This window comes from Oncorhynchus kisutch, linkage group LG14, assembly GCF_002021735.2.
Source record: "Oncorhynchus kisutch isolate 150728-3 linkage group LG14, Okis_V2, whole genome shotgun sequence".
In the NCBI taxonomy this organism is placed as follows: Eukaryota; Metazoa; Chordata; class Actinopteri; order Salmoniformes; family Salmonidae; genus Oncorhynchus; species Oncorhynchus kisutch.
Window position 1 is genome coordinate 5,213,190 of NC_034187.2, and position 27,431 is coordinate 5,240,620.

General features: G+C 47.9%; 1 protein-coding gene across 1 annotated transcript; it reads right to left on the reverse strand.

Moving 5' to 3' along the window:
* Positions 1-2,325: 2,325 nt before the first annotated feature.
* On the reverse strand, positions 2,326-27,090 carry cox16 (cytochrome c oxidase assembly factor COX16). The gene is made up of 4 exons (XM_031787687.1): positions 26,949-27,090; positions 26,367-26,444; positions 3,371-3,439; positions 2,326-2,706 (listed from the first exon to the last, which is right to left on the reverse strand). The coding sequence occupies exons 1-4, from the start codon at positions 27,006-27,008 to the stop codon at positions 2,593-2,595; spliced, it is 321 nt and encodes a 106-aa protein (XP_031643547.1). The 5' UTR covers positions 27,009-27,090; the 3' UTR covers positions 2,326-2,592.
* Between the last annotated feature and the right edge of the window lie 341 nt (positions 27,091-27,431).

The following is a 27,431-nucleotide window of genomic DNA, read 5'->3' on the forward strand; positions in this document are numbered from 1 at the left end:
CTAGTGCTGGGTGAAGAGTCCTACCAACAACCTAGTGCTGGGTGAAGAGTCCTACCAACAACCTGGTGCTGGGTGAAGAGTCCTACCAACAGCCTAGTTCTGGGTGAAGAGTCCTACCAACAGCCTAGTGCTGGGTGAAGAGTCCTATCAACAGCCTAGTGCTGGGTGAAGATTCCTACCAACAGCCTAGGACTGGGTGAAGCGTCCACTAGGTGAAGAGTCCAGCAGGTGAAGGGTACACAAGGTGAAGAGCCCACTAGGTGAAGAGTCCAGTAGGTGAAGAGTCCAGCAGGTGAAGGGTACACAAGGTGAAGAGCCCACTAGGTGAAGAGTCCAGTAGGTGAAGAGTCCACTAGGTGAAGAGTCCACTAGGTGAAGGGTCCACTAGGTGAAGAGTCCACTAGGTGAAGAGTCCACTAGGTGAAGAGTCCACGAGGTGAAGGGTCCACTAGGTGAAGAGTCCACGAGGTGAAGGGTCCACTAGGTGAAGAGTCCACGAGGTGAAGGGTCCACTAGGTGAAGGGTCCACGAGGTGAAGGGTCCACTAGGTGAAGAGTCCACGAGGTGAAGGGTCCACTAGGTGAAGAGCCCACTAGGTGAAGAGTCCACGAGGTGAAGATTCCACTAGGTGAAGAGTCCACAAGGTGAAGGGTCCACGAGGTGAAGGGTACACTAGGTGAAGAGTCCACTAGGTGAAGAGTCCACTAGGTGAAGAGTCCACGAGGTGAAGGGTCCACTAGGTGAAGAGTCCACTAGGTGAAGAGTCCACGAGGTGAAGAGTCCACGAGGTGAAGGGTTCACTAGGTGAAGAGTCCACTAGGTGAAGGGTCCACAAGGTGAAGGGTCCACAAGGTGAAGGGTCCACAAGGTGAAGAGTCCACTAGGTGAAGAGTCCACGAGGTGAGGAGTCCACTGGGCGAAGAGTCCACTAGGTGAAGAGTCCATTAGGTGAAGAGTCCAGTAGGTGAAGAGTCCACTAGGTGAAGAGTCCACGAGGTGAAGGGTCCACTAAGTGAAGAGTCCACGAGGTGAAGGGTCCACTAGGTGAAGAGTCCACAAGGTGAAGAGTCCACAAGGTGAAGAGTCCACGAGGTGAAGAGTCCACTAGGTGAAGATTCCACAAAGTGAAGAGTCCACGAGGTGAAGGGTCCACGAGGTGAAGGGTCCACTAGGTGAAGAGTCCACTAGGTGAAGAGTCCACGAGGTGAAGAGTCCACGAGGTGAAGGGTCCACTAGGTGAAGAGTCCACTAGGTGAAGGGTCCACAAGGTGAAGGGTCCACAAGGTGAAGATTCCACTAGGTGAAGAGTCCACGAGGTGAAGAGTCCACTGGGCGAAGAGTCCACTAGGTGAAGAGTCCACGAGGTGAAGAGTCCACTGGGCGAAGAGTCCACTAGGTGAAGAGTCCATTAGGTGAAGAGTCCAGTAGGTGAAGAGTCCACGAGGTGAAGGGTCCACTAGGTGAAGAGTCCACTAGGTGAAGGGTCCACTAGGTGAAGAGTCCACAAGGTGAAGAGTCCACAAGGTGAAGAGTCCACGAGGTGAAGAGTCCACTAGGTGAAGATTCCACAAAGTGAAGAGTCCACGAGGTGAAGAGTCCACGAAGTGAAGGGTCCACTAGGTGAAGAGTCCACTAGATGAAGAGTCCACTAGGTGAAGAGTCCACTAGATGAAGAGTCCACAAGGTGAAGAGTCCACCATAAATATGGAAATGTCATCGTCATACTTTGGTTGGAACTTGAAGTGAAAGAAAATACCAAAAATCCTAATCTCTCCACACAGGCCTAGTGGTTCATATCCTAACCTCTCCACACAGGCCTAGTGGTTCATATCCTAACCTCTCCACACAGGCCTAGTGGTTCATATCCTAACCACTCCACAGGCCTAGTGGTTCATATCCTAACCTCTCCACACAGGCCTAGTGGTTCATATCCTAACCTCTCCACAGGCCTAGTGGTTCATATCCTAACCTCTCCACAGGCCTAGTGGTTCATATCCTAACCTCTCCACACAGGTCTAGTGGTTCATATCCTAACCTCTCCACACAGGTCTAGTGGTTCATATCCTAACCTCTCCACACAGGCCTAGTGGTTCATATCCTAACCTCTCCACACAGGCCTAGTGGTTCATATCCTAACCACACAGGCCTAGTGGTTCATATCATAACCTCTCCACATAGGCCTAGTGGTTCATATCATAACCTCTCCACACAGGCCTAGTGGTTCATTTTCTCAGCATGACAATTGCCGAGGTATATGTGTACCAGGTATGTGTACCAATGCACATGCCACCTAGTGGCCATATTGGACACAGACAAGAAACAGACTCATATTTCCAAACATTACATTTTTTATATAACATATAAGACATGCAATTGTGTTGTTTGGATCACAGATTCAACTGTCCATTTCCAAAACTCTCATTGACTCAAAGCTTTCGTTACTTTGAGTTTACACAATAAATACATATTATATTCCATTGGCCTTGCAGTGGTCTTGGTGATAACCTGGCCCTGTGTCTTCCCATCTCACTCAGGATATCCTGTTGCAAACCGTACGGCCTCTTGTCAGCGGTATTCCGAGGCATATCTCCATCACGCTGCCTTGCCCTGTCTGGAGCGCTGCTGCTCTTGGTATTCTTTGGAGTCTTCCCAGGGACGAGGACCTCTGATGTTCCTCCACTCCTCCAGGTTTACATCCTTCATCTTCTGTTGTTGGGACAGAGAGACAACAGGACTAGGGTTAGGGGCTTTACTCTACACATCAGGGATAGGATCAGGACAACACTGAACACCAGGAGGAGGTTTTACGAAAACCTCCACAGCACACCAGGAGGAGGAGGTTTTAGTAGATCAGAGGACACCAGGAGGTTTTAGTAGATCAGAGGACACCAGGAGGTTTTAGTAGATAACAGAACACCAGGAGGTTTTAGTAGATAACAGAACACCAGGAGGTTTTAGTAGATAACAGAACACCAGGAGGTTTTAGTAGATAACAGAACACCAGGAGGTTTTAGTAGATAACAGAACACCAGGAGGTTTTAGTAGATAACAGAACACCAGGAGGTTTTAGTAGATAACAGAACACCAGGAGGTTTTAGTAGATAACAGAACACCAGGAGGTTTTAGTAGATAACAGAACACCAGGAGGTTTTAGTAGATAACAGAACACCAGGAGGTTTTAGTAGATAACAGAACACCAGGGGGGAGGATGTTTTAGAACACTGGAGGGGGGGGGGGGGTGTAGTAGATAACATATTTAGAAATTAAAGATAAGGAAAAATCATATCCTTGAGTCTTCCAGGATGGTATCAGAGAATACAGCATTACAGTACAAACACAGATCAACTCCACTCGTCCATCAGACACCTACCTGGTACTCCTCCTCCAGGATAACAGACTGTTTCTGGGGGTTCACCTTGGCCTCCAGGGTGGGATCCAGCTGGAGGAGAGAGAAGAAGAACGGTTTGTGTCACACACACAAGGCAGCTCCTTATTCACACACACAGACCGAAACACCGATCTGAACTGTGATCTGGTGAACAAACTGTATATTTGATAATTGTACATTTTCTGAAACACACAGCTGGTCTGAATCACAGCTCTCAACTGGATGGGGGGGGGGGGGGGGGGGGGGGGAAGAAGGGCATGAGGAGGGAAGGGGGAGAGGAGGAGGAGGGAAGGGAGGAGGGGGAGAGAAGGGGGAGAGGAGGAGGGAAGGGGGAGAGAAGAACTCTTGACAATCAAAATGAGGCAGCCTCCTCCTCCTCTCCCCCTTCCCTCCTCCTCCCTTTCTCATGCCATTTCTCCCTCCCCTCCTCCCTCCCTTCCCTCCTCATGCCCTTCCCCCCTCCTTCCTCTCCCCTCCCCGCCCTTCACTCCATCTATTATTTCTGTAATGTATAAATGATGACAGAAGCCAGAGGTAGTCTAGTTTCTAGCTGGCAAGTCAGAGAGAAGAGAACTGGCAGCGTAGAAAAGATGAGCACTAAGCTGACTCATTCACACCCAGAAGTTACACCCCTCTTCCCCTGTCTCTTCTCTACCCAGAGAGTTGGCACAATTACAAATGGCCCTGTTTCCCTGATCAATTATTCAGCTTAATTTGGAGAAATGTCACCAGGTTGAGTAAAACAGCCAGCTTACCAGCCAAGCCAGATGACTTGGGAACAAGGAGAGGTCGCTTTCTGTCTTTTCTTAGCTGTAGCGTATTACAATCCTTTTGAAATAAAGCCAAATCATAATTTAATTTGTGTACCTCTTTGACACTGAGCACTTAACAAAACATTACACTAAAACCCCCAAAAGGCTGAGCGTAGTGTAACAGACTCCAGACAGCTCTAGATGGGAGGGACCCTGAGAGGAGACCAACTCTAGATGGGAGGAACCCTGAGGGGAGACCAACTCTAGATGGGAGTGGAGGAACCCTGATGGGAGACCAACTCTAGATGGGAGGAACCCTGAGAGGAGACCAACTCTAGATGGGAGGAACCCTGAGAGGAGACCAACTCTAGATGGGAGGAACCCTGATGGGAGACCAACTCTAGATGGGAGGAACCCTGATGGGAGACCAACTCTAGATGGGAGGAACCCTGAGAGGAGACCAACTCTAGAGGGGAGGAACCCTGAGAGGAGACCAACTCTAGAGGGGAGGAACCCTGAGAGGAGACCAACTCTAGAGGGGAGGAACCCTGAGAGGAGACCAACTCTAGAGGGGAGGAACCCTGAGAGGAGACCAACTCTAGAGGGAGGAACCCTGAGAGGAGACCAACTCTAGATGGGAGGGGAGGAACCCTGATGGGAGACCAACTCTAGATGGGAGGAACCCTGAGAGGAGACCAACTCTAGAGGGGAGGAACCCTGAGAGGAGACCAACTCTAGAGGGGAGGAACCCTGAGAGGAGACCAACTCTAGATGGGAGGAACCCTGAGAGGAGACCAACTCTAGATGGGAGGAACCCTGAGAGGAGACCAACTCTAGATGGGAGGGGAGGAACCCTGATGGGAGACCAACTCTAGAGGGGAGGAACCGTGAGAGGAGACCAACTCTAGAGGGGAGGGGAGGAACCCTGATGGGAGACCAACTCTAGATGGGAGGAACCCTGAGAGGAGACCAACTCTAGATGGGAGGAACCCTGAGAGGAGACCAACTCTAGATGGGAGGAACCCTGATGGGAGACCAACTCTAGATGGGAGGAACCCTGATGGGAGACCAACTCTAGATGGGAGGAACCCTGAGAGGAGACCAACTCTAGATGGGAGGAACCCTGAGAGGAGACCAACTCTAGATGGGAGGAACCCTGAGAGGAGACCAACTCTAGATGGGAGGAACCCTGATGGGAGACCAACTCTAGATGGGAGGAACCCTGATGGGAGACCAACTCTAGATGGGAGGAACCCTGATGGGAGACCAACTCTAGATGGGAGGAACCCTGAGAGGAGACCAACTCTAGATGGGAGGAACCCTGAGAGGAGACCAACTCTAGAGGGGAGGAACCCTGAGAGGAGACCAACTCTAGAGGGGAGGAACCCTGAGAGGAGACCAACTCTAGAGGGGAGGACCCCTGAGAGGAGACCAACTCTAGATGGGAGGGAGGAACCCTGATGGGAGACCAACTCTAGATGGGAGGAACCCTGAGAGGAGACCAACTCTAGATGGGAGGAACCCTGAGAGGAGACCAACTCTAGATGGGAGGAACCCTGAGAGGAGACCAACTCTAGATGGGAGGGGAGGAACCCTGATGGGAGACCAACTCTAGATGGGAGGAACCCTGAGAGGAGACCAACTCTAGAGGGGAGGAACCCTGAGAGGAGACCAACTCTAGAGGGGAGGAACCCTGAGAGGAGACCAACTCTAGAGGGGAGGAACCCTGAGAGGAGACCAACTCTAGAGGGGAGGAACCCTGAGAGGAGACCAACTCTAGATGGGAGGGGAGGAACCCTGATGGGAGACCAACTCTAGATGGGAGGAACCCTGAGAGGAGACCAACTCTAGATGGGAGGAACCCTGAGAGGAGACCAACTCTAGATGGGAGGAACCCTGAGAGGAGACCAACTCTAGAGGGGAGGAACCCTGAGAGGAGACCAACTCTAGAGGGGAGGAACCCTGAGAGGAGACCAACTCTAGATGGGAGGAACCCTGAGAGGAGACCAACTCTAGATGGGAGGGGAGGAACCCTGATGGGAGACCAACTCTAGATGGGAGGGGAGGAACCCTGATGGGAGACCAACTCTAGATGGGAGGAACCCTGAGAGGAGACCAACTCTAGAGGGGAGGAACCCTGAGAGGAGACCAACTCTAGAGGGGAGGAACCCTGAGAGGAGACCAACTCTAGATGGGAGGAACCCTGAGAGGAGACCAACTCTAGATGGGAGGGGAGGAACCCTGATGGGAGACCAACTCTAGAGGGGAGGAACCCTGAGAGGAGACCAACTCTAGAGGGGAGGGGAGGAACCCTGATGGGAGACCAACTCTAGATGGGAGGAACCCTGAGAGGAGACCAACTCTAGAGGGGAGGAACCCTGAGAGGAGACCAACTCTAGATGGAAGGGGAGGAACCCTGATGGGAGACCAACTCTAGATGGGAGGAACCCTGAGAGGAGACCAACTCTAGAGGGGAGGAACCCTGAGAGGAGACCAACTCTAGATGGGAGGAACCCTGAGAGGAGACCAACTCTAGATGGGAGGAACCCTGAGAGGAGACCAACTCTAGATGGGAGGGAGGAACCCTGATGGGAGACCAACTCTAGAGGGGAGGAACCCTGAGAGGAGACCAACTCTAGAGGGGAGGGGAGGAACCCTGATGGGAGACCAACTCTAGATGGGAGGAACCCTGAGAGGAGACCAACTCTAGAGGGGAGGAACCCTGAGAGGAGACCAACTCTAGATGGAAGGGGAGGAACCCTGATGGGAGACCAACTCTAGATGGGAGGAACCCTGAGAGGAGACCAACTCTAGATGGGAGGAACCCTGAGAGGAGACCAACTCTAGAGGGGAGGAACCCTGAGAGGAGACCAACTCTAGATGGGAGGGGAGGAACCCTGATGGGAGACCAACTCTAGATGGGAGGAACCCTGAGAGGAGACCAACTCTAGAGGGGAGGAACCCTGAGAGGAGACCAACTCTAGATGGGAGGAACCCTGAGAGGAGACCAACTCTAGAGGGGAGGAACCCTGAGAGGAGACCAACTCTAGATGGGAGGGGTGGAACCCTGATAGGAGACCAACTCTAGATGGGAGGAACCCTGAGAGGAGACCAACTCTAGATGGGAGGAACCCTGAGAGGAGACCAACTCTAGATGGGAGGGGAGGAACCCTGATGGGAGACCAACTCTAGATGGGAGGAACCCTGAGAGGAGACCAACTCTAGATGGGAGGAACCCTGAGAGGAGACCAACTCTAGATGGGAGGGGAGGAACCCTGAGAGGAGACCAACTCTAGATGGGAGGGGAGGAACCCTGAGAGGAGACCAACTCTAGATGGGAGGAACCCTGATGGGAGACCAACTCTAGATGGGAGGAACCCTGATGGGAGACCAACTCTAGATGGGAGGAACCCTGAGAGGAGACCAACTCTAGAGGGGAGGAACCCTGAGAGGAGACCAACTTTAGATGGGAGGGGAGGAACCCTGAGAGGAGACCAACTCTAGATGGGAGGGGAGGAACACTGAGAGGAGACCAACTCTAGATGGGAGGGGAGGAACCCTGAGAGGAGACCAACTCTAGATGGGAGGAACCCTGAGAGGAGACCAACTCTAGATGGGAGGGAAGGAACCCTGAAGGGAGACCAACTCTAGAGGGGAGGTAAGGAACCCTGAGAGGAGACCATAACCTGAGTCCCAAATGACATCGTGTTTGCGGGTTCTCGCTCCTTCCTTGTACTTTCACATTTTTATTTAACTAGGCAAGTCAGTTAAGAACAAATTCTTATTTACAATGACGGCCTACCGGGGAACAGTGGGTTTACTGCCTTGTTCAGGGGCAGAGTGACAGATTTTTTTAAACCTTGGGGATTTGATCTAGCAACCTTTCGGTTACTGGCCCAACGCTCTAACCACTAAACTACCCTGCCGGCTACCTACTCGATTGATTAATGAAGGTCCCTAATTGGTAAGGAACTCCCCTCACCTGGTTGTCTAGGTCTTAATTGAAAGGGAATTTAAAAAATAAGAAATAAACCTATGGACACGAGTCCCTCCACAGAATGAGTTGGAACCCCCCCTGACATAGGGAGCCATTTGGGATTCAACCCATGTTGCTCTTGAGGGGCATCAATGGAATGAGTTGGACCCCCCTGACATAGGGAGCTATTTGGGACTCAACCCATGTTGGCCTGGAGGGGCTTCAATGGAATGAGTTGGACCCCCCCCTGACATAGGGAGCCATTTGGGATTCAACCCATGTTGGTCTGGAGGGGCATCAATGGAATGAGTCATTGAGAAAGAGCTCTAATTGGGTCATAGAGACAGTCAGCGGCTGTAAGAGTTAACTAGGTCGCTGTCTGGGAGGGAAGATGGAGTGGTTTGTAGAGTAACGTACTGTAGCTAACGTGTGTGTGTGTGTGAGAACTGCACTCCAACCCACGGCTATTTAGCCAGGCCTTGGCATACATAAGATTATTTCTCTCACACACGCAGATGCCACACACACACAAGAACTTAAAAACACACAATCACAGAAGCAGCAGTCACCGCTGAGGCCCAGGGTTTAGAAGGAGTCTGTTACTGCTGAGGCCCAGGGTTTAGAAGGAGTCTGTTACTGCTGAGGCCCAGGGTTTAGAAGGAGTCTGTCACTGCTGAGGCCCAGGGTTTAGAGGGAGTCAGTCACCGCTGAGGCCCAGGGTTTAGAAGGAGTATGTCACTGCTGAGGCCCAGGGTTTAGAAGGAGTCTGTCACTGCTGAGGCCCAGGGTTTAGAAGGAGTCTGTCACTGCTGAGGCCCAGGGTTTAGAAGGAGTCAGTCACCGCTGAGGCCCAGGGTTTAGAAGGAGTCTGTCACTGCTGAGACCCAGGGTTTAGAGGGAGACTGTCACTGCTGAGACCCAGGGTTTAGAAGGAGTCTGTCACTGCTGAGACCCAGGGTTTAGAGGGAGACTGTCACTGCCGAGACCCAGGGTTTAGAGGGAGACTGTCACCGCTGAGGCCCAGGGTTTAGAGTGACACCCAGGGTTTAGAGGGAGACTGTCACTGCTGAGGCCCAGGGTTTAGAGTGAGACCCAGGGTTTAGAAGGAGTCTGTCACTGCTGAGGCCCAGGGTTTAGAGGTAGACTGTCACTGCTGAGGCCCAGGGTTTAGAGTGAGACCAAGGGTTTAGAGGGAGACTGTCACTGCTGAGGCCCAGGGTTTAGAGTGAGACCCAGGGTTTAGAAGGAGTCTGTCACTGCTGAGGCCCAGGGTTTAGAGTGAGACCAAGGGTTTAGAGTGAGACTGTCACTGCTGAGACCCAGGGTTTAGTGGGAGACGGTCACTGCTGAGTTCCAGGGTTTAGAAGGAGACTGTCACTGCTGAGGCCCAGGGTTTAGAAGGAGACTGTCACTGCTGAGGCCCAGGGTTTAGAGGGAGACTGTCACTGCTGAGGCCCAGGGTTTAGAAGGAGTCTGTCACTGCTGAGGCCCAGGGTTTAGAAGGAGTCTGTCACTGCTGAGGCCCAGGGTTTAGAAGGAGTCTGTCACTGCTGAGGCCCAGGGTTTAGAAGGAGTCTGTCACTGCTGAGGCCAGGGTTTAGAAGGAGTCTGTCACTGCTGAGGCCCAGGGTTTAGAAGGAGTCTGTCACTGCTGAGGCCCAGGGTTTAGAAGGAGTCTGTCACTGCTGAGGCCCAGGGTTTAGAAGGAGTCTGTCACTGCTGAGGCCCAGGGTTTAGAGTGACACCCAGGGTTTAGAGGGAGACTGTCACTGCTGAGGCCCAGGGTTAGAGGGAGACTGTCACTGCTGAGGCCCAGGGTTTAGAGGGAGACTGTCACTGCTGAGGCCCAGGGTTTAGAGGGAGACTGTCACTGCTGAGGCCCAGGGTTTAGAGTGAGACCCAGGGTTTAGAGGGAGACTGTCACTGCTGAGACCCAGGGTTTAGAGGGAGACTGTCACTGCTGAGGCCCAGGGTTTAGAGGGAGACTGTCACTGCTGAGACCCAGGGTTTAGAGGAGACTGTCACTGCTGAGACCTAGGGTTTAGTGGGAGACTGTCACTGCTGAGACCCAGGGTTTAGAGGGAGACTGTCACTGCTGAGGCCCAGGGTTTAGAGGGAGTCTGTCACTGCTGAGGCCCAGGGTTTAGAAGGAGTCTGTCACTGCTGAGGCCCAGGGTTTAGTGGGAGACTGTCACTGCTGAGGCCCAGGGTGTAGTGGGAGACTGTCACTGCTGAGACCCAGGGTGTAGTGGGAGACTGTCACTGCTGAGACCTAGGGTTTAGAGGGAGTCTGTCACTGCTGAGGCCCAGGGTTTAGAAGGAGTCTGTCACTGCTGAGGCCCAGGGTTTAGAAGGAGTCTGTCACTGCTGAGGCCAAGGGTTTAGAAGGAGTCTGTCACTGCTGAGACCCAGGGTTTAGTGGGAGACTGTCACTGCTGAGACCCAGGGTTTAGAGTGAGACCCAGGGTTTAGAGGGAGACTGTCACTGCTGAGACCCAGGGTTTAGAGGGAGACTGTCACTGCTGAGGCCCAGGGTTTAGAGGGAGACTGTCACTGCTGAGACCTAGGGTTTAGTGGAGACTGTCACTGCTGAGACCCAGGGTTTAGAGGGAGACTGTCACTGCTGAGGCCCAGGGTTTAGAGGGAGACTGTCACTGCTGAGGCCCAGGGTTTAGAGGGAGACTGTCACTGCTGAGACCTAGGGTTTAGTGGGAGACTGTCACTGCTGAGACCCAGGGTTTAGAGGGAGACTGTCACTGCTGAGGCCCAGGGTTTAGAGGGAGTCTGTCACTGCTGAGGCCCAGGGTTTAGAAGGAGTCTGTCACTGCTGAGGCCCAGGGTTTAGTGGGAGACTGTCACTGCTGAGGCCCAGGGTTTAGAGGGAGACTGTCACTGCTGAGGCCCAGGGTTTAGAGGGAGACTGTCACTGCTGAGACCCAGGGTGTAGTGGGACACTGTCACTGCTGAGACCTAGGGTTTAGAGGGAGACTGTCACTGCTGAGGCCCAGGGTTTAGAGGGAGTCTGTCACTGCTGAGGCCCAGGGTTTAGAGGGAGACTGTCACTGCTGAGACCTAGGGTTTAGTGGGAGACTGTCACTGCTGAGACCCAGGGTTTAGAGGGAGACTGTCACTGCTGAGGCCCAGGGTTTAGAGGGAGTCTGTCACTGCTGAGGCCCAGGGTTTAGAAGGAGTCTGTCACTGCTGAGGCCCAGGGTTTAGTGGGAGACTGTCACTGCTGAGGCCCAGGGTTTAGAGGGAGACTGTCACTGCTGAGACCCAGGGTGTAGTGGGAGACTGTCACTGCTGAGACCTAGGGTTTAGAGGGAGACTGTCACTGCTGAGGCCCAGGGTTTAGAAGGAGTCTGTCACTGCTGAGGCCCAGGGTTTAGTGGGAGTCTGTCACTGCTGAGGCCCAGGGTTTAGAAGGAGTCTGTCACTGCTGAGGCCCAGGGTTTAGAAGGAGTCTGTCACTGCTGAGGCCCAGGGTTTAGAAGAGTCTGTCACTGCTGAGGCCCAGGGTTTAGAAGGAGTCTGTCACTGCTGAGGCCCAGGGTTTAGAAGGAGTCTGTCACTGCTGAGGCCCAGGGTTTAGAAGGAGTCTGTCACTGCTGAGGCCCAGGGTTTAGAAGGAGTCTGTCACTGCTGAGGCCCAGGGTTTAGAAGGAGTCTGTCACTGCTGAGGCCCAGGGTTTAGAAGGAGTCTGTCACTGCTGAGACCAGGGTTTAGAGGAGACTGTCCCTACTGAGGCCCAGGGTTTAGAGGGAGACTGTCACTGCTGAGACCCAGGGTGTAGTGGGACACTGTCACTGCTGAGACCTAGGGTTTAGAGGGAGACTGTCACTGCTGAGGCCCAGGGTTTAGAGGGAGTCTGTCACTGCTGAGGCCCAGGGTTTAGAGGGAGACTGTCACTGCTGAGACTAGGGTTTAGTGGGAGACTGTCACTGCTGAGACCCAGGGTTTAGAGGGAGACTGTCACTGCTGAGGCCCAGGGTTTAGAGGGAGTCTGTCACTGCTGAGGCCCAGGGTTTAGAAGGAGTCTGTCACTGCTGAGGCCCAGGGTTTAGTGGGAGACTGTCACTGCTGAGGCCCAGGGTTTAGAGGGAGACTGTCACTGCTGAGACCCAGGGTGTAGTGGGAGACTGTCACTGCTGAGACCTAGGGTTTAGAGGGAGACTGTCACTGCTGAGGCCCAGGGTTTAGAAGGAGTCTGTCACTGCTGAGGCCCAGGGTTTAGTGGGAGACTGTCACTGCTGAGACCCAGGGTTTAGAGGGAGACTGTCACTGCTGAGGCCCAGGGTTTAGAAGGAGTCTGTCACTGCTGAGGCCCAGGGTTTAGAAGGAGTCTGTCACTGCTGAGGCCCAGGGTTTAGAGTGACACCCAGGGTTTAGAGGGAGAGTGTCACTGCTGAGGCCCAGGGTTTAGAGGGAGAGTGTCACTGCTGAGGCCCAGGGTTTAGAGGGAGACTGTCACTGCTGAGGCCCAGGGTTTAGAGTGAGACCCAGGGTTTAGAGGGAGACTGTCACTGCTGAGACCCAGGGTTTAGAGGGAGACTGTCACTGCTGAGGCCCAGGGTTTAGAGGGAGACTGTCACTGCTGAGACCTAGGGTTTAGTGGGAGACTGTCACTGCTGAGACCCAGGGTTTAGAGGGAGACTGTCACTGCTGAGGCCCAGGGTTTAGAGGGAGTCTGTCACTGCTGAGGCCCAGGGTTTAGAAGGAGTCTGTCACTGCTGAGGCCCAGGGTTTAGTGGGAGACTGTCACTGCTGAGACCCAGGGTTTAGAGGGAGACTGTCACTGCTGAGGCCCAGGGTTTAGAGGGAGACTGTCACTGCTGAGACCCAGGGTGTAGTGGGACACTGTCACTGCTGAGACCTAGGGTTTAGAGGGAGACTGTCACTGCTGAGGCCCAGGGTTTAGAGGGAGTCTGTCACTGCTGAGGCCCAGGGTTTAGAGGGAGACTGTCACTGCTGAGACCTAGGGTTTAGTGGGAGACTGTCACTGCTGAGACCCAGGGTTTAGAGGGAGACTGTCACTGCTGAGGCCCAGGGTTTAGAGGGAGTCTGTCACTGCTGAGGCCCAGGGTTTAGAAGGAGTCTGTCACTGCTGAGGCCCAGGGTTTAGTGGGAGACTGTCACTGCTGAGGCCCAGGGTTTAGAGGGAGACTGTCACTGCTGAGACCCAGGGTGTAGTGGGAGACTGTCACTGCTGAGGCCCAGGGTTTAGAAGGAGTCTGTCACTGCTGAGGCCCAGGGATTAGAAGGAGTCTGTCACTGCTGAGGCCCAGGGTTTAGAAGGAGTCTGTCACTGCTGAGGCCCAGGGTTTAGAAGGAGTCTGTCACTGCTGAGGCCCAGGGTTTAGAAGGAGTCTGTCACTGCTGAGGCCCAGGGTTTAGAAGGAGTCTGTCACTGCTGAGGCCCAGGGTTTAGAAGGAGTCTGTCACTGCTGAGACCCAGGGTTTAGTGGGAGACTGTCACTGCTGAGACCCAGGGTTTAGAAGGAGTCTGTCACTGCTGAGGCCCAGGGTTTAGAGTGACACCCAGGGTTTAGAGGGAGAGTGTCACTGCTGAGGCCCAGGGTTTAGAGGGAGACTGTCACTGCTGAGGCCCAGGGTTTAGAGGGAGACTGTCACTGCTGAGACCTAGGGTTTAGTGGGAGACTGTCACTGCTGAGACCCAGGGTTTAGAGGGAGACTGTCACTGCTGAGGCCCAGGGTTTAGAGGGAGTCTGTCACTGCTGAGGCCTAGGGTTTAGAAGGAGTCTGTCACTGCTGAGACCCAGGGTTTAGAGGGAGGACTGTCACTGCTGAGGCCCAGGGTTTAGAGGGAGACTGTCACTGCTGAGACCCAGGGTGTAGTGGGACACTGTCACTTGCTGAGACCTAGGGTTAGAGGGAGACTGTCACTGCTGAGGCCCAGGGTTTAGAGGGAGTCTGTCACTGCTGAGGCCCAGGGTTTAGAGGGAGACTGTCACTGCTGAGACCTAGGGTTTAGTGGGAGACTGTCACTGCTGAGACCTAGGGTTTAGAGGGAGACTGTCACTGCTGAGGCCCAGGGTTAGAGGGAGTCTGTCACTGCTGAGGCCCAGGGTTTAGAGGGAGACTGTCACTGCTGAGACCTAGGGTTTAGTGGGAGACTGTCACTGCTGAGGCCCAGGGTTTAGAGGGAGACTGTCACTGCTGAGACCCAGGGTTTAGAAGGAGTCTGTCACTGCTGAGGCCCAGGTTTTAGGAGGAGTCTATCACTGCTGAGGCGCAAGGTTTAGAGGGAGAGTGTCACTGCTGAGGCCCAGGGTTCAGTGGGAGACTGTCACTGCTGAGACCCAGGGTTTAGAGGGAGACGGTCACTGCTGAGGCCCAGGGTTTAGAGGGAGTCTGTCACTGCTGAGGCCCAGGGTTTAGAAGGAGTCTGTCACTGCTGAGGCCCAGGGTTTAGAAGGAGTCTGTCACTGCTGAGGCCCAGGGTTTAGAAGGAGTCTGTCACTGCTGAGGCCCGGGGTTTAGAGGGAGAGTGTCACTGCTGAGGCCCAGGGTTTAGGAGGAGTCTATCACTGCTGAGGCTCAAGGTTTAGAGGGAGAGTGTCACTGCTGAGGCCCAGGGTTTAGAGGGAGACCAGCAGTTATAAACAGAGGTGTACGTTAGTTATAAACGGAGGTGTACATTAGTTATAAACGGAGGTGTACGTTAGCTATAAACGGAGGTGTACGTTAGCTATAAACGGAGGTGTACGTTAGCTATAAACGGAGGTGTACGTTAGCTATAAACGGAGGTGTACGTTAGTTATAAACGGTGGTGTACGTTAGTTATAAACGGAGGTGTACGTTAGTTATAAACGGAGGTGTACGTTAGTTATAAACGGCGGTGTACGTCAGTTATAAACGGCGGTGTACGTCAGTTTATAAACGGAAGTGTACGTTAGTTATAAACGGAGGTGTACGTTAGTTATAAACGGTGGTGTACGTTAGTTATAAACGGTGGTGTACGTTAGTTATAAACGGTGGTGTACGTTAGTTATAAACGGAGGTGTACGTTAGTTATAAACGGAGGTGTACGTTACAGCTATAAACAGTGGTGTACGTTAGTTATAAACGGAGGTGTACGTTAGTTATAAACGGAGATGTACGTTAGTTATAAACGGAGGTGTACGTTACAGTTATAAACGGTGGTGTACGTTAGTTATAAACGGAGGCGTACGTTACAGGTATAAATGGAGGCGTACGTTACAGGAATAAACGGAGGCGTACGTTACAGGTATAAACGGCGGTGTACGTTAGTTATAAAACGGTGGTGTACGTTAGTTATAAACGGAGGTGTACGTTAGTTATAAACGGCGGTGTACGTTACAGTTATAAACGGAGGTGTACGTTAGTTATAAACGGCGGTGTACGTTAGTTATAAACGGAGGTGTACGTTACAGTTATAAACGGAGGTGTACGTTAGTTATAAACGGAGGTGTACGTTAGTTATAAACGGAGGTGTACGTTAGTTGTAAACGGAGGTGTACGTCAGTTATAAACGGAGGTGTACGTTACCGGTATAAACGGAGGCGTACGTTACAGGTATAAACGGAGGCGTACGTTACAGTTATAAACGGAGGTGTACGTTAGTTATAAACGGAGGTGTACGTTAGTTATAAACGGAGGTGTACGTTAGTTATAAACGGAGGTGTACGTTACAGTTATAAACGGAGGAGGACGTTACCGGTATAAATGGAGGTGTACGTTACCGGTATAAACGGTGGTGTACGTTAGTTATAAACGGAGGTGTACGTTACAGTTATAAACGGAGGTGTACGTTAGTTATAAACGGAGGTGTACGTTAGTTATAAACGGAGGTGTACGTTAGTTATAAACGGTGGTGTACGTTACAGTTATAAACGGAGGTGTACGTTAGTTATAAATGGAGGTGTACGTTACAGCTATAAACGGCGGTGTACGTTAGCTATAAACGGAGGTGTACGTTAGTTATAAACGGTGGTGTACGTTAGTTATAAACGGAGGTGTACGTTAGTTATAAACCGAGGTGTACGTTAGTTATAAACGGCGGTGTACGTTAGTTATAAACGGCGGTGTACGTCAGTTATAAACGGAAGTGTACGTTAGTTATAAACGGAGGTGTACGTTAGTTATAACGGTGGTGTACGTTAGTTATAAACGGTGGTGTACGTTAGTTATAAACGGTGGTGTACGTTAGTTATAAACGGAGGTGTACGTTAGTTATAAACGGAGGTGTACGTTACAGCTATAAACGGTGGTGTACGTTAGTTATAAACGGAGGTGTACGTTAGTTATAAACGGAGCTGTACGTTAGTTATAAACGGAGGTGTACGTTACAGTTATAAACGGTGGTGTACGTTAGTTATAAACGGAGGCGTACGTTACAGGTATAAATGGAGGCGTACGTTACAGGAATAAACGGAGGCGTACGTTACAGGTATAAACGGCGGTGTACGTTAGTTATAAACGGTGGTGTACGTTAGTTATAAACGGAGGTGTACGTTACAGTTATAAACGGAGGTGTACGTTAGTTATAAACGGCGGTGTACGTTAGTTATAAATGGAGGTGTACGTTACAGTTATAAACGGAGGTGTACGTTACAGCTATAAACGGAGGCGTACGTTACAGGTATAAACGGAGGCGTACGTTACAGGTATAAACGGCGGTGTACGTTAGTTATAAACGGTGGTGTACGTTAGTTATAAACGGAGGTGTACGTTAGTTATAAACGGAGGTGTACGTTACAGCTATAAACGGAGGCGTACGTTACAGGTATAAACGGCGGTGTACGTTAGTTATAAACGGTGGTGTACGTAGTTATAAACGGAGGTGTACGTTAGTTGTAAACGGAGGTGTACGTTAGTTATAAACGGAGGTGTACGTCAGTTATAAACGGAGGTGTACGTCAGTTATAAACGGAGGTGTACGTTACCGGTATAAACGGAGGCGTACGTTACAGGTATAAACGGAGGCGTACGTTAGTTATAAACGGAGGTGTACGTTAGTTATAAACGGAGGTGTACGTTACAGTTATAAACGGAGGAGGACGTTACCGGTATAAATGGAGGTGTACGTTACCGGTATAAACGGTGGTGTACGTTAGTTATAAACGGAGGTGTACGTTACAGTTATAAACGGAGGTGTACGTTACAGTTATAAACGGAGGTGTACGTTAGTTATAAACGGAGGTGTACGTTAGTTATAAATGGAGGTGTACGTTACAGCTATAAACGGCGGTGTACGTTACAGCTATAAACGGTGGTGTACGTTAGTTATAAACGGAGGTGTACGTTAGTTATAAACGGAGGTGTACGTTAGTTATAAACGGCGGTGTACGTTACAGTTATAAACGGTGGTGTACGTTAGTTATAAACGGAGGTGTACGTTACCGGTATAAACGGAGGCGTACGTTACAGTTATAAACGGTGGTGTACGTTAGTTATAAACGGTGGTGTACGTTAGTTATAAACGGAGGTGTACGTTAGTTATAAACGGAGGTGTACGTTACAGTTATAAATGTATTGTTCTATTTAATCGTTATCGTATCAATTCAGGTAATTTTTCACAATATGGTTTGTTGCCCAGGTCTAGTGCATCAGCTCCAGGCCCCCTAAGAGAGCAAGAGCAGACAAGAGAAGAAGAGGAAGAAGAAGAAGAAGAAGAAGGGGAAGAGAAGGGGAAGAAGAAGAAGAGAAGGGGAAGAAGAAGAAAAGGGGAAGAAGAAGAAGAAGAGAAGGGGAAGAGAAGGGAAGAAGAAGAAGAAGAGAAGGGGAAGAGAAGGGGAAGAAGAAGAAGAAGAAGAAGAGAAGGGGAAGAGAAGGGAAGAAGAAGAAGAGAAGGGGAAGAAGAAGAAGAAGANGATGCTGCTGAAATGTTGTGTTCTGAGGTTATCTGCATGGGGTTGTGTTCTGGGTTATCTGCATGAGGTTGTTGTTCTGGGTTATCTGCATGAGGTTTGTGTTTGGGTTATCTGCATGGGGATGTGTTCTGGGTTATCTGCATGGGGTTGTGTTCTGGGTTATCTGCATGGGGTTGTGTTCTGGGTTATCTGCATGGGGATGTGTTCTGGGTTATCTGCAATGGAGTTGTGTTCTGGGTTATCTGCATGGAGTTGTGTTCTGGGTTATCTGCATGGGTTGTGGTGTTGGGTTATCTGCATGGGGTTGTTGGGGTTATCTGCATGGGGAGTGTTTCTGGTTATCTGCATGGAGTTGTGTTCTGGTTATCTGCATGGGTTTGTGTTCTGGGTTATCTGCATGGGATGGTGTTCTGGGTTATCTGCATGGGGTTGTGTGCTCTGGGTTTATCTGCATGGGTTGTGTTCTGGGTTATCTGCATGGGTTTGTTCTGGGTTATCATGCATGGGGTTTGTGTTCTGGGTTATCTGCATGGGGATGTGTTCTGGGTATCTGCATGGGGCTGGTTCTGGGTTCCTGCATGGGGTTGTGTTCGGGTTATCTGCATGGTTTTATTTCTAATGTTTAATAAATGCTCTTAAAATGAATGAGAAAGAGAGCGCAGGGTGAAGAAGAGCATTAGTTCTCTCAAGCACATAGAGGAGGAGGAGGAGGGAGGAGGAGGGAGGGGAGAGAGGAGGAGAGGAGAGAGGAGAGAGAAGAAGAGAAGAAGAAGAAGAAAAAGAAGAAGAGAAGAGGAAGAAGAAGAAGAAGAAGAAGAAGAAGAGAGGGGATAGATAGGGGGGATAGAGAGAGAGGTCACTGTCTACCAGTCTGGAGCGCAGAGTTAAGAGACTAAAATACAAGACAACGGTTGGGGTGAAAAGAGAGAGAGAGAGAGGAGAGAGAGAGAGAGAGAGAGAGAGAGAGAGAGAGAGAGAGAGAGAGAGAGAGAGAGAGAGAGGCTGGATGTAGATGAGGAGGCAGGAGAGGTGTTGGAGGCGTCTGTCGGTCGGTGCTGTCGATGACGTGACAGACATATTTTGTGAAACAATAATGCAACTGGCAGCTCTCGCTCGTTGTTTCTGATTCATCTGGGGCCGTATGGCAAAGCTTTGTCAGTCTGTGCTGTGTATAAATTATTCAGGGTGAGAGATGGCAATTACAGGGCTCTGCACAACCAGCATGAATATTTTATAAGGACTAAAACTGCTCTGGAATGAATCATACGCGCGCGCACACACACACACACACACAGAGAGAGAGAGTGCTTAAGCACTCTTGACTGAAATCCAGTCAACAGTGTTTGTTTCATAATGTTTCATATAAATCAATATAAATTCAGAACTCAAACACATGGTAGTATATATAGACACATGGTAGTATATATAGACACATGGTAGTATATATAGACACATGGTAGTATATATAGACACATGGTAGTATATATAGACACATGGTGGTATATATAGACACATGGTAGTATATATAGACACATGGTAGTATATATAGACACATGGTGGTATATATAGACACATGGTAGTATATATAGACACATGGTAGTATATATAGACACATGGTAGTATATATAGACACATGGTAGTATATATAGACACATGGTAGTATATATAGACACATGGTAGTATATATAGACACATGGTAGTATATATAGACACATGGTGGTATATATAGACACATGGTAGTATATATAGACACATGGTAGTATATATAGACACATGGTAGTATATATAGACACATGGTAGTATATATAGACACATGGTGGTATATATAGACACATGGTAGTATATATAGACACATGGTAGTATATATAGACACATGGTAGTATATATAGACACATGGTAGATATACATATAGACACATGGTAGTATATATAGACACATGGTAGTATATACATATAGACACATGGTAGTATATATAGACACATGGTAGTATATATAGACACATGGTAGTATATATAGACACATGGTAGTATATATAGACACATGGTGGTATATATAGACACATGGTAGCATATATAGACACATGGTAGTATATATAGACACATGGTAGTATATATAGACACATGGTAGTATATATAGACACATGGTAGTATATATAGACACATGGTAGGATATACATATAGACACATGGTAGTATATATAGACACATGGTAGTATATATAGACACATGGTAGTATATATAGACACATGGTAGTATATATAGACACATGGTGGTATATATAGACACATGGTAGTATATATAGACACATGGTAGTATATATAGACACATGGTAGTATATATAGACACATGGTAGTATATATAGACACATGGTAGTATATATAGACACATGGTGGTATATATAGACACATGGTAGTATATATAGACACATGGTAGTATATATAGACACATGGTAGTATATATAGACACATGGTAGTATATATAGACACATGGTAGTATATATAGACACATGGTAGTATATATAGACACATGGTAGTATGTATAGACACATGGTAGTATATATAGACACATGTAGTATATATAGACACATGGTAGTATAATAGACACATGGTAGTATATATAGACACATGGTAGTATATATAGACACATGGTGGTATATATAGACACATGGTGGTATATATAGACACATGGTGGTATATAGACACATGGTAGTATATAGACACATGGTAGTATATATAGACACATGGTAGTATATATAGACACATGGTAGTATATATAGACACATGGTAGTATATATAGACACATGGTAGTATATATAGACACATGGTGGTATATATAGACACATGGTAGTATATATAGACACATGGTAGTATATATAGACACATGGTAGTATATATAGACACATGGTAGTATATATAGACACATGGTAGTATATACATATAGACACATGGTAGTATATATAGACACATGGTAGTATATATTGACACATGGTAGTATATATAGACACATGGTGGTATATATAGACACATGGTAGTATATATAGACACATGGTAGTATATATAGACACATGGTAGTATATATAGACACATGGTAGTATATATAGACACATGGTAGTATATATAGACACATGGTAGTATATATAGACACATGGTAGTATATATAGACACATGGTAGTATATATAGACACATGGTAGTATATATAGACACATGGTAGTATATATAGACACATGGTAGTATATATAGACACATGGTAGTATATATAGACACATGGTGGTATATATAGACACATGGTGGTATATATAGACACATGGTGGTATATATAGACACATGGTAGTATATATAGACACATGGTAGTATATATAGACACATGGTAGTATATATAGACACATGGTAGTATATATAGACACATGGTAGTATATATAGACACATGGTAGTATATAGACACATGGTAGTATATATAGACACATGGTGGTATATATAGACACATGGTAGTATATATAGACACATGGTAGTATATATAGACACATGGTAGTATATATAGACACATGGTAGTATATATAGACACATGGTAGTATATACATATAGACACATGGTAGTATATATAGACACATGGTAGTATATACATATAGACACATGGTAGTATATATAGACACATGGTAGGATATACATATAGACACAGGTAGGATATATATATAGACACATGGTAGTATATATAGACACATGGTAGTATATATAGACACATGGTAGGATGCACATATAGACACATGGTAGTATATATAGACACATGGTAGTATATATATATAGACACATGGTAGTATATATAGACACATGGTAGTATATATATATATAGACACATGGTAGTATGTACATATAGACACTTGGTAGTATATACAGACACATGGTAGTATGTACATATAGACACATGGTAGTATATACAGACACATGGTAGGATGTACATATAGACACATGGTAGTATTTATATATAGACACATGGTAGTATATACATATAGGCACATGGTAGTATTTATATATAGACACATGGTAGTATTTATATATAGACACATGGTAGTATTTATATATAGACACATGGTAGTATATATAGACACATGGTATATATACATATAGGCACATGGTAGTATTTATATATAGACACATGGTAGTATTTATATATAGACAAATGGTAGTATATACATATAGACACATGGTAGTATATATAGACACATGGTAGTATATACATATAGGCACATGGTAGTATTTATATATAGACACATGGTAGTATTTATATATAGACACATGGTAGTATATACATATAGGCACATGGTAGTATTTATATATAGACACATGGTAGTATATATAGACACATGGTTGTATGTTTTTTATAGACACATGGTAGTATATATAGACACATGGTATTATATATAGGCACATGGTAGTATGTATATATAGACATGGTACAGTAGCATGCTAGCATGCTGCTCAGTGTTGGTTGAGGGCTGTACTGGGCTGCAGCTGGGTTCATTCACCAGGTCAAATCAGCTGTTCACCAGTCTGGTTGCATTCTGCATTCAAATCATCGGTTTAAACTCTGTTCAGATGTTAACACTATCTACACTAGAGACACTGTTTATGTCTAAGGAACAGAAGAGGAGTTTTGCGACTGAAGTCATTTTCTTCTTAACGCCTGCAGACAGTTCTGTTAGATGTATTGCAGCTCGTTGCTCTACAAAGTGACTCACAACAAAATATAAACATTTTCCTTTTTATCAAGCAAACGTTGTTGTCTAGTTTTGTGGTAACCCTAACCTTCACACCCTAACCTTCCCCTCACCCTCACGCCCACCCTCACCCTAGCCTTCACCCTCACCCTAATCTTAACCTTCACACCTAACCCTTATCTTAACCTTCACTCTAACTCTCATCCTAACCCTCACCCTAACCCTCACCCTAATCTTAACCTTCTCCTTAACCCTCACCTTAACCCTAACCTTAACCCTAGCCTTCACCCTAACCTTAACCCTCACCTTCACCCTCACCTTAACCTTAACCCTCACCTACACCTTCACCTTAACCCTAACCCTCACCTTCACCTTAACCCTAAACCTCACCTTCACCTTAACCCTCACCTTCACCCTCACCTTAACCTTAACCCTCACCTTCACCTTAACCCTCACCTTAACCTTAACCTTAACCCTCACCTACACCTTCACCTTAACCCTCACCTTCACCCTCACCTTAACCTTAACACTACCTTCACCTTAACCCTCACCTTAACCTTAACCCTCACCCTAACCCTCACATTAACCCTCACCTTAACCCTCACCCTCACCTTAACCCTCACCTTAACCCTCACCTTAACCTTAACCCTCACCTTAACCCTCACCTTAACCCTCACCCTCACCGTAACCCTCCACCCTCTCACTTCACCCTCGTGAAGGGTTAGAGTCTGTTGGCCTTTCTGTCTTTCTGCCACCAGAGCTCCAGCTTTATAACACTGAAACAAAAACCGAAGCTTGTTCCAATGAGTAGCTGGGCTCCAGAGGCCACCTGGTTGAATAGGTATTGTGTTTTGGCCGGTTACTGATACCTTGAGACCTTGAGAAAAGCTAGATCAGATCCATGACATCACCGCCACACAAAGTGGGTCTCTGTCTAGAGGGTTTCCACCCTGGTGGGAAACGCACATCCGCAAAGTAAGACTCTCTTTATATCTGTATTCAGACTCCTAAATGCTATTGGTTAATACGGGAGGAGAAGAGGACAAGAGGGGGATTAGCAACATTGATCGTTCCCTTAAAAGAGAGAGAGATGGTTTTTTTGTGGTGGGGGGGGGGGGGGGCTTTTCAATTTACGCTGACATCGGGACTAAAACAAAATCCATTGACGGAGTGGCCAACACTGGGAATGAAGAAGAGGAGCGAGAGGAGAGAGACAAAGAAGAAGAACGAGGGAGAGAGAGAGAGAGAGAAAGAAGAGGAGAGGGAGAGAGAGAAAGAGAGCGAGCGAGGGAGAGAGAGAGAGAAGAAGAGGAGCGGGGGAGAGAGAGAAGAAGACGAAGGAGAGAGAGAGAGAGAGAGAGAGAGAAAAGAGAGAGAGGGAGAGAGAGAAAGAGAGCGANGGAAGAAGAAGAAGAAAGGGGAGAAGCAGACGAGAAGGGGAAAGAAGAGAATGGGGAAGAAGCAGAAGAGCAGTGGGAAGACGGGACGCCGCCGAAGACGAGGAAGGAAGAGAAGGGAAGAAGTAGAAGAGGAAGAAGAGACGGGGAAAAGAAGAATCGAAGAGAAGGGGAAGAGCGGAAGGGGGAAGAAGAAGAGAAGGGGAAGCGAAGGGGAAGAAGAAGAGAAGGGAAGCGAAGGGGAAGTGGGTAGTGAGTGACTGTGTGTGAGGGGTCAGCTGCCTGGAACAGACAGGCTTGCTTCCCTGGGCATGATGTTCCCCTGTCCTCCCACAGCTCCAGCCCTAGAGTGCACCCAAATGGCACCCTATTCCCTATGAGCTCTAGTCAAAAATTGTGCACTATATACAGAATAGTGTGTAATTTGGTAACCAGGGAATAGAGTGTCATTTGGTAACCAGGAATAAGGTGTCATTTCGTATTCAGGGATAGGGGGTCATCCAGGGAATATGGTGTAATTTGGTATCCAGGGAATATGGTGTAATTTGGTATCCAGGGAATAGGGTGTCATTTGGTAACCAGGGAATAGGGTGTAATTTGGTAACCAGGGGAATAGGGGGTCATTTGGTAACCAGGGGATTAGGGGGTCATTTGGTATCCAGGGAATAGGGGGTCATTTGGCAACCAGGGGAATAGGGGGTCATTTGGTAACCAGGGGAATAGGGGGTCATTTGGTAACCAGGGGATTAGGGGGTCATTTGGTAACCAGGGGATTAGGGGGTCATTTGGTATCCAGGGAATAGGGGGTCATTTGGCAACCAGGGGAATAGGGGGTCATTTGGTAACCAGGGGAATAGGGGGTCATTTGGTAACCAGGGGAATAGGGGGTCATTTGGTAACCAGGGGATTAGGGGGTCATTTGGTAACCAGGGGATTAGGGGGTCATTTGGTATCCAGGGAATAGGGGGTCATTTGGCAACCAGGGGAATAGGGGGTCATTGGGTAACCAGGGGTATAGGGGGTCATTTGGTAACCAGGGGAATATGGGGTCATTTGGTAACCAGGGAATAGGGGGTCATTTGGTAACCAGGGGAATAGGGGGTTCATTTGGTAACCAGGGGAATAGGGGGGGTCATTTGGTAACCAGGGGAATAGGGGGTCATTTGGTAACCAGGGGAATAGGGGGTCATTTGGTAACCAGGGGAATAGGGGGTCATTTGGTAACCAGGGGAATAGGGGGTCATTTGGTAACCAGGGGAATAGGGGGTCATTTGGTAACCAGGGGTATAGGGGGTCATTTGGTAACCAGGGGTATAGGGTCATTTGGTAACCAGGGAATAGGGGGTCATTTGGTAACCAGGGGAATAGGGGGTCATTTGGTAACCAGGGAATAGGGGGTCATCCAGGGAATAGGGGGTCATTAGGTAACCAGGGGTATAGGGGTCATTTGGTAACCAGGGAATAGGGGGTCATTTGGTAACCAGGGAATAGGGGGTCATTTGGTATCCAGGGTATAGGGGGTCATTTGGTAACCAGGGGTATAGGGGGTCATTTGGTAACCAGGGAATAGGGGGTCATTTGGTAACCAGGGGAATAGGGGGGTCATTTGGTAACCAGGGGGTATAGGGGGTCATTTGGTAACCAGGGAATAGGGGGTCATTTGGTATCCAGGGAATAGGGGGTCATTTGGTAACCAGGGAATAGGGTGTCATTTTATCATCATAGCTATTCATATAAGAGCACTGTTTTTTTCCCCCATCAAAGATACTAGTTAGTGATAGGTGGTATATAGCATACCCAACTGCATAGAGGTATAATGATTCTGTCACATAATGTACCGATTTCAGTCCTAGAGGGCAGCACTGATAACATTGTGTTATTTTGACACCTAAAGGATCTTGCGTACCTGTGTCGTGACTGACTCTCTCATGAGCGGTAATCTGTCTACCGGGTAGGGCTACAGCCGAACACTCAGTGCCGGTGCCACAGTGCCATCAAATCATCAGTCAAACGTTCACACACACGCACACATTTGAACGGGTAAAATTATATACGTAAAAACATTTATTTTATATTATAAAAAGGTAATTTATACCTCTAGAATATAAGATATTGCTGAGGAATCAAATAACCTCTTAGGACTATAAGGGAGTTATACTCCTCAGCGCCTCAGGATGGCTCATACTGCCTGTCTGTTCTGTTGGTCTTCTCTTCACAGTGTCTACGGCAGTTTTTCATACATTTCAGAGGACAGTGTTGATTTCATTATGCTGGATCAGCTGCTTTACCTTCTTCATGATCTTCTGAGCATCGTAGCGGATCTGTGTGAACTCCCGGAGCCCAAAGGAACCTCCCACTACCAGCAACTTAGAAACAGAATCCATAAATTGGTTTCATAATGAGGCATTGTCATCAATATACAGTACATTCATACTATCTCTGACTGCACTAACTATTGAAACTAAAATTGTATGCTGTCAGGGATGAATATGCATGCATGTGTTTAAACAAGAGGACGGACGATTTATTAGTGCTTCTAGTTAACTTATCTATTGAAGATGATGTCTCAGGTCACTTGCACTTTCATTATTTTGAGATTGGCTTGTATTTTGTCAGTCGCTTCAGCAGCTAACGGCACGAAAACACGTAACTAGCTAGCTATGATTTAATTGATCGGATTTTATAATGACTGTTCTTCGTGTTTGTAGCCTACATGTTGATGCGAATGCTCAAGCTGCTATCTAGTTCATGTAGTCAACTTTAGCTAATAAGCTAATAGCCACTGATAGCTAAGCTAGCTACCCTCTCTCTATAGCGAGCAAAAGTCTTGTCACGAAACGGAAAAAGACAGTATCAAACCTATGACTCACCAACATGGGAACTCCATATTTAAGGGTTTTGTTCCTCTGTAATGCTTTGAAGGTCAACATGATTATTCGACCCAGAGAACGCTACAACCCCATGTTACTTGTTGTTCACTGCGGAAGGTGAATTCTGTCAGACGCACCGACGAGTAAGTCCTACTCCCTATAATTCCCGGATGTTCCATAAACTCCCATTTTTAGTTCCGCATGTGGAGTGACAAAAGAGGTAGAAACACTGAAGCAGTGTTATTTGTATGATTTTGGCTGATTAATTATTGGTCATATGTATGAGATATGTTGGCATATTACTTTAGTCACATGTTATATTTAAAATAAAAAAAAGCCCCACATTAGCTACATTTCTGTAAAGAACATTGATCTCAATAACATGCCAAACCCACTTATTTAATATCTTCCATTGTCCATATTACTGTAATTTGATTACAGAATCCAACATAAATATGTAAGTGAATCAAGGAAATGAATAAG

Excerpts from the sequence above, each read along its gene's own strand:
- cox16 (XM_031787687.1), bottom strand. The coding sequence starts at position 27,008 with ATGTTGACCTTCAAAGCATTACAGAGGAACAAAACCCTTAAATATGGA. Across the intron at positions 3,440-26,366 it reads CTCAGAAGATCATGAAGAAG|CTGGATCCCACCCTGGAGGC; the intron begins GTAAAGCAGCTG and ends TCTCTCCTCCAG. Across the intron at positions 2,707-3,370 it reads TCCTGGAGGAGGAGTACCAG|AAGATGAAGGATGTAAACCT; the intron begins GTAGGTGTCTGA and ends TCCCAACAACAG.